The sequence below is a fragment of the Macadamia integrifolia genome, chromosome 9 (assembly GCF_013358625.1).
Source record: "Macadamia integrifolia cultivar HAES 741 chromosome 9, SCU_Mint_v3, whole genome shotgun sequence".
Classification (NCBI taxonomy): Eukaryota; Viridiplantae; Streptophyta; class Magnoliopsida; order Proteales; family Proteaceae; genus Macadamia; species Macadamia integrifolia.
This window is the reverse complement of record NC_056565.1, coordinates 32,415,637-32,423,797: the sequence shown is the minus strand read 5'-3', so window position 1 is coordinate 32,423,797 and position 8,161 is coordinate 32,415,637. Positions and strand designations below refer to the sequence as shown.

The 8,161-nt window shown below is 40.0% G+C and overlaps 1 protein-coding gene across 2 annotated transcripts in view; it reads left to right on the top strand.

Annotated features, from left to right (window-relative positions):
• Positions 1–8,161, top strand: part of LOC122089056 (O-fucosyltransferase 1-like) — a 27,436-nt gene that overhangs the window by 17,571 nt on the left and 1,704 nt on the right. For both annotated transcript variants that reach the window (XM_042658479.1, XM_042658480.1), the window contains one exon: positions 6,397–6,526. In XM_042658479.1, the coding sequence (XP_042514413.1) occupies positions 6,397–6,526 (130 nt within the window). The remainder of the gene's footprint in view (positions 1–6,396; positions 6,527–8,161) is intronic.

Genomic DNA, 8,161 nt, shown 5'->3' with positions numbered 1-8,161 from the left:
TCCCCCCCCCCCCCTTCTTTGTGCGATTTCTCCCTCTCCCCTGCAACTCTAAGACCCATCTTAGGGATTTCTTCCCTACCCCTACTGGCCCTCCATCAATTGGTATCAAAGCCGAATGATCCCATCCCTTCCCCTCCATCTCTCTTCTTCCCTTTCCATTATGTTCTGGTTTCTATAGAGATTGAGAACAATAAAAAAAAAAAAAAAAATTGATTCTGTCCAGAGAAGAATCGACCCCCTCTCACCCCCCCTCTTTCTCCCAACTTCCTTCGGTTGAGCCCTTTTTCTAGGGTTCCAACAGCAGCCAAAAAAAAAAAAAGCCTTAACTTGTTCTACTGGTTTTCATCTTCAAGAAAGGGAAGAAAGTTCCCTTTTCTCGGTACAACCACAACCGATGACTCACCTTTTTGCCCCTTTATTATTATTTTTTTAATTCCCATTCTGTCCCAACCTTTTCCCTTATTTCCTTTTACCCCCTGTTCATTTTTATGTTCCAAGTTTAGCCCTCCCCCAATATATGTTACTTTATTGGGTTTCAAGTTGCACTTGTATTTACGGAATTGCCACTCACTAAAGAAATTCTATTTATTTACCATTCTGCCACTCATTCCTTGCTTTGAATATCCAACCATAGTGATTAAAATAAAAAAATTGGCCGACGGATCTAGAATTTTTATTGGATATCCGTCAACAAATGCAACTAATATAAGAGAAGCTTGATGAGATTCAACAACATTGCATGGACATCAAAGGCCAAGTACTCGCTCCTTTAACTACGTGATCTTAGCCATTGAGCAATAGGTAGACGAGCCAAAAGATGAGTCACCAATGGTGGAAAATGAGATGGATCCATCGGAAGTTGAGAATCAACTTGTGGAAAATTTTAAATCGGTTGAACTCTTCAGTGAACCGATCGATTTTATTTTCCCGAGTCACTACTTCACTAATGAACTTCGCGTCATGGATTTCATATCATCCGATCTTGGTTTCGATGGTGATTTCATACAAGCAAAGATGGATGCTGATTGATTAGTGTTGATTCTCCCGTTCTACAAAATTCGTTGACGAGTTTTTCCCAACATCGGGGGAGTTAATGTAGATGCATTCCCATGGACTGATCCAAACCCATTTGGGTATCCAAACGGAGATGAGGCCGAACCATATTTGGTTACTTGGTCTAGTAGGATTTTAGTAAATCTTATTTATTTGGAAATATTATATAATCTTTTATTTCAAGTAGGATACGTAGGAGATATTAGTTTCTTAATTTATTAGATTGAGTTAGTTTCATAGTTTCATTTTGAACTAGTTTCCTTTTCGGATTTGTTTCTATGTTGGAGTCTTTTATTTACCTATTTAATATCCTTGTAGCCGATTGAGTAATTAGAGATTGAAAAGATGAATTGAGTTTTGAGTGTTTGTGAAGCCTGTGGGCATCTCCTTCCCCTCCTCTTTTCTTTGTGCGATTTCTCCCTCTCCCTTGCAATTTTAAGACCCATCTCAGGGATTTTTTCCCTACCCCTACCGGCCCTCCATCATCCTCTGTCTCCACCGTCTCCTCACTCGACCCACCACTCCCAACCTTCCCTATGGTACCTGCCGTAACTATATCTTCTTGTACCTCTCTTCTTCCTAATACCTTAAGTGACCTTCACCTATTTTCTCTCCACTATCGTGGAACCTGTACTACCAAATCTCTTGATCTCCCTCGATTGTCTCTCAACTCTCTTCCCATTTTCTGATACTCGAAGCACGCCCTTTTTTTTCTCTCCACACTCGTGAACTTATCCTAGATACGATTTTCTTCCAAATCTCTCACTCCCCTCTCCCAATTTTTTCTCATCTCTCTCCTCTCACGCGACACAATTCCTAGCCCCTCCAAGCTTCCCCCCTCCTCAGACACAATTTTCCCTCACCTAACTCTCTATCCCTGATTTCCCCTCAAATCCCAAATCTCTTCCACCAATCTTCGTCCTACCAACGCTACCACCTCCTTGACTGCTTACCAACCGTCACTCTGCCAACACACCCAGTTCTCACTACCACCACCTCCAACAAAACCCCTAAACCAGATTTTTGTCCATCTCCTAAAAATAAAATAATAATAAATAAATAAATAAACATAACAATAAAAACTAAAATAAGGTTTGTATAATCTGATCACACCTCTCTATACCTCTCCCTCTCTGTGCACCCCCCTCTCGGTCCCTTTCTCTCCCTCCTAGGCCCTAACTCTAACTTTGCCCCCCCTTTACTATCTTCTTGTTCTCTCCCAATTATCTCACCCCTCTTTCTCCCTCCAACCTCCCAGCACTAGCGTACAACTTACCTAGACCCCTAGCCCCGCCGCTATCACACACCCCTGAAACGTACAACGCCAAACTGATTCAGGCTTCACCGTCTGCTTTGGTCTCCTCGGCTGTGTAAGGATCTTTGCTGGACTCCCTAATCTAGACAGGACTGAGGGCCCCCAAGGTAGTAAGAGATTCCTCTTCTGCTCTCTCTTGTATTTCCATAGTATGTCTATTTAATTGTTTATTTATTATCTACACTACAGCATGTACAAGGGCAAGTTAAGAATTTTCCCCAAAAGCGAAGGATTAGATTTGCTTCCTGGAATATTGGTTTGTTGACAGGTAAGAGTATGGAACTGATAGATGTTATGAGGAGAAGAAGGATTAACATTGCTTGCTTTCAAGAGACTAGATAGAAGGGAAATAAAGCTAAGAGCCTAAGATGTTGGATGACTTCAAACTTTGGTACTTGGGAGACCATAGTGGTATAGGCGGAGTTGGCATAGTGGTGGATAAGGATCTAAACAATGATTTTGTGGATGTTATAAGAGTGGGAGACATAATCATATCCATAAAGCTTATGTTGGAAAAAGAGGTTAACATTATTATTTATTAGCGTATATGCACCCCAAGCAAGGAAGGATGAAAGCTGTAAGCTATAGTTTTGGGAACACATGGATGATTTAATGCATGGTTTTGGTCTGGGTGAAAAGATTATTCTGGGAGGGGATCTAAAAGGACATATTGAGGTTATGGAGAGGTTCATGGAGGATACGGAGTTGGGGAGAGGAATGAGGAGGGGATCTCAATTTTAGACCTTACTACTGTGTTTGACCTTTCCATTGCTAACACCTTCGCCAAGAGAGAAGAGCACCTAGTTACCTACAAAAATGGACATCATGGCAGCCAAAATGACTTTTTCCTTACAAGAAGATCTGATAGAGTGCAGTGTAAGGATTGTAAGGTTATACCTGGAGAGCTTAACAAGCCAACATAGACTACTAATCTTGGATATGTGCAATTTACTGAAATGTAAGCCTAGTAGTTCTGTTTGCCCAAAGGTAAGGTGGTGAAGATTGAAAGGCGATTCAATTGGATTTGTTACTGATAAAGTGGTGGAGCAAGGGATGTGGGAGTTTAAAGGAGACACCAACGTGATGTGGACAGTTATGACAGATTGCATTAAGAAAGCTGCTAAAGAGGTACTAGGGATGGCTAAGGGTATTCGGATGGCCCCTAGAGAGAATTGGTGGTGGGATGAGGAAGTACAGATATCCATTAAGACTAAGAAGGATAATTTTAAGGTTTGGCAAAGGTCTGGGGAGGTGGAAGATAAAGAAAGATATAAGGCAGCTAGAAATGAGGCTATGAATATTATGGGGGGAGCTCGAGTGAAGAAATATGATGACATGTACAACAATATGGATACCAAAGAAGGGGAAATTGCTATCTATAAGATAGCCAAAATACGGGAAGGAAAGAGTAAAGATCTGGATCATGTTCAATGTATTAAAAGTGATGATGGTAGAGTGCTTGTTAAGATGAAGATATTAACAGGTGATGGGGTGAGTAGTTTTGTGAATTACTGAATGGAGATAGTTCAAGTAGGAGTGGTGTAAGTATCCAACATGATAGCATGCTTTATAGATATGTACGGAATATAGGATGCCCGAGGTTATAGAAGCCCTAAGAAAGATGAAAGTAGGTAAGACACCAGCTCAGATTAGGTCCCAATTGAAGTGTGGAAGATTTTGGGACTATATGGGGTTGCCTGGCTTACTAAGTTGTTTAACAAGATTATGAACACGAGAAAAATGCCTGATGAATAGAGAAGTATTGTTGTAGCAATCTACAAAAATAAAGGGGATATTTAGAGTTGCAATAACTATGGAGGCATAAAGCTCATGAGTCATACCATGAAATTATAGGAGAAAGTTATCGAAGTCCACCTAAGAAGAGAAACCGGTATATCGAAGAACCAATTTGGTTTTATGCCTAGGAGATCCACAACCGAAGTGATTTACCTTCTGAGGAGGCTTATGGATAGGTTGAGAATCTAGAAAAAGGATCTTCGTATGGTCTTCATTGACGTAGAAAAGGCCTACGATAGAGTCCCCAGAGAGCTCATCTGGCATGTTTTGGAGAAGAAAGTGGTGTCAAGTAAATATGTAGATATTATTAAAGACATGTATGAGGGCGTGGTGATGAGTGTGAGAACCATGGGAGGTCAAAACAATGAGTTCCCAATCACTATTGGGTTACATTAAGGTTTTGCAAGTCCTCATCTATTTACGCTTATCATGGACGATTTAACCGAGATTATTCAAGGGGAGGTTCCGTGGTGTATGCTCTTCTCCGATGATATTGTGCTCCTAGCTGAGATAGTGGCAGAGATCAACGAAAGGTTAGAGTTATGGAAATCTACCCTAGAATCTAAGGGTCTTAAGATAAGTAGAAGAAAGACGAAGTATATGGTGTGTTACTTTTGCCACTCAAGGATGGGTAGCGATGTGGTGAAACTTGAGGAGAGAGACCCCACAAAGCGATCATTTCAGATATTTGGGGTCAATCATAAACAAAGAAGGTGAGATAGACGATGATATGTCTCACATAATTAAAGTTGGATGGACAAAGTGGAGAGGTGCATCTGGAGTATTGTGTGATCGATGTACCCTAAATACCCCTAAAGCTGAAAGGAAAATTCTACAAGTCAATCATAAGATATGCTATGATGTATGGAGCAGTATGTTGGGCAGCCAAGAAGCATAACAGAGATAAGTTTAGTGTAGCATAGATGAAGATGTTGAGATGGATGTGCGGTAAAATTAGGAGAGACAGGGTGAGGAATGAACGGGTTAGAGCTGATTTGGGAGTTGCTTTGATTTAAGACAACTCAGAGAATGTCGCTTAAGTTTGGTCATGTTCAATAGAAACCTTTGAATGCTTCTGTAAGGAGGAGTGATCAGATCCAGATGGAGGGAGCTAAAATAGCTAGGGGCAGGCTTAAATGACCATTGAAGAGTTGGTATGGTAAGACATGTAGAAGCTCAGTCTCGATCCTTGCCAATCGCATTTAGGTGGATGTCCCGGAGGTGTTGCTTTGCTATGTCTCTTTCTTTTTCGTTTCCCCTTTCTTTCCTTTGCTTTTTATCTTGCACGATCACGTATCCATGTAGCAAACCCCATTTAGTTGGGAAAAGGCTTTGTGTTGTTGTTGTCATCTCTTTTATAGAATTCTTAAAGGTTGTCGATATTTCCTCCTATTAGGAGAATTGCAGGGTATGCTATCTTGAATCTTATGGTACTTTGTTAGCCAAATGTTCGTTTTCTGGTGATTTGAGAGAACTTTTGATCTTGTATCTTTTAATGATCTTCAAATTAAAATCAATAGATATGCTTCTGAATATGTCAGGGATGGAAGCCTAATGTGCTAATTTAATACCAATATAAATTGGGTGCTAGAGCCTCTTATCATGGAAGATCTCGCAATTTTTCTGTTCCAAATCCCAGGTACTCCATTCTTTTTCCCTCAATAAAATCCTTCTCAGAAGTTTTGCCTCTTTTCCGAAAAAAGGTGCATGATACTAATATGAGGTCAAAGATGTCGGGAGAATCCAAATTTTATTGAAATTTGAAGAGATTCAGAAAATGTTATTAGGTTCAGTGGCATATTGACATTGCATAAACAGATGGTTAATTGATTCTCTAGTAGAAGCATGGATTGAAACTGTGTCATTCACATAACTAGCCAAACCAATCCTGGTTTCTTCTCTGATTGAATTATTGTCTAATTGTTTCTCTCTAATTCTCATTCACTGTTTGTATCAACCCCACAATTTATGTTTGCTTGATTAAGTATGTTTTGAGTCACCATATGGATCATCTGTTTTTCCATAGCTTTGGATACTTCAAATCCGAGCTTAACATATGGGCCTATGGCATGCTTGATTTTCCTGTTTGAAGAATAATTTCAACTTTAACTGTAAAATAAATTTTGTTTAGTGAAATACTGAACAGAAAGAATCGCTTTTCTTGCGTGTATTTGTTTCGATGAACACTTTCTGAGTTTCTGTTCTCCCAGTCTGATATGAAAAACTTACAGGTGCTTTGATATATTTACGCCTGAAGAACAGAAAATATTGAAGAAGTACCGGAAGGAAAATTTTGCAGAAAAAAGACTTGTTTATAGTGAAAGAAGAGCTATTGGAAAATGCCCATTAACTCCGGAAGAGGTAATTCTTCCTCTTTATCATCCTGCAAGTTTTGTTCAGGAATTTTATTAGATTACCAGAGAGGCCAACAGTGGCTATGAATGTTCTTTAAGTTTAAAGCATTTTCTCTGTTGTATATTGGGTTTATTATTCAGTTAGCCACTTCATGGTGTATGTCTCCTTAAACTGTGTTTGGTTAACTATAGCTGGCCTCTAATGAACTGTACACCACACATTACTGGCCCATTCACATTAACTCACTATTCTCAGTTCCCTCCCCGATTTAATCAAGTGGTTTATTCCATGTCTGAATGTGAAAGTCAACCAAGCATATGACGATGTGCAACCCCTTCCCCTTCCCCTACCGGTCCAGCCACCCTCCCCAAAGGAAAAAAGGATAAGGGAAACCAACAGCCTGAAGTTCATCATATTAACTACTCATTTGTTTCAACATCAAAAACCGATCATGTCTTCCTGCTAGTAGGTTCAATGCATCAAAGTTGCCTACCAGCCATGGCTTCAGAAGGTCCAATCTCGCTTGGTTTCTCCATCTTCCACTCTCGCTAATGGTCAACCTATAGGATGTGTAACCTCCATTGCACTTCTGCTGAAACCAGCCAGGTTAAGTGTTTCTTTTTCTGATTAACTATTCTCCTTTCTCCCAACATATCCAATCATTCTTTTTTTCCTGAAAAAAGAGTAGCATTTCCTCATCCCTCATTTCCTCTCAACCCATTGACTTGTCTCCATCTTCACTCACCACCACAAGAATGTAGATCCAATCCCTGAGAGAATGTGGTTTGTCAGTCAATCAGGCCTTTGGAATCTGTACTTAGCATTGAAACACTTCTAAGGCATTGAATGACTATTGTTCTTCCTTGTATTTTGGGTTTCAATTTGGTAGGAAAAGTGGTCCCATATTGGTTAAGTCTGGGACCTTGGATGTCTTAATATACCCTTTGGGCCATCTCCACATACTATAGCTCAAGCTTTTGGGTTGGACCCCCCATGTACGTGGGCTATCCCGCTTCTTCAACGCAATTCAATCAGGATAATCCAGAACCATTGAACTGGTGTCAATCATGTCAATATGACCTTGGACATAAGGTTTAATTATATTTTAATCATTCTCTTATGTGAAACATAGGAATTCATGGAAATAGAGATTGTGTACGCATTCCAGTGGGGGTCTGTATTGAGATGTGACACACAGGGGTCCATAGGCCATGCCAATTTTATATTTTTTGAATCTCTTCTGCAACCAGAGGGGTCCATGATGATTTGATCTTCATGTCTTCTATACTTCGCCTGAAACTCCTTTTCTGATTCTTTTGAGTTTAAAGAGAGGACAGGAGAGGAACTATTGGTGGTTTCTGAATAGAGTTGTTGCTTCCAGTCCTAGTGTGTCTTCTTCATAGCTTTACTGGTCTTAACAAGTTAGACCTTGGCTTCAAGGACCTTGATGTCCTTCTGTCATTTACCAGCCTTATGCCTATAGCCTTGCTGTTGTTTTTTGTTGCTCTCATCAGCCCACTAACCATTTTGCCTGCTCACTCCATTTTTCACTCTTCTTCACCTCCCTGTCCTCAGACTTCAACCTTCATGTCCCCTTATCTTTGATATATTTTTTTTTCCCTTTTTTTTTTTTTTTTTTTT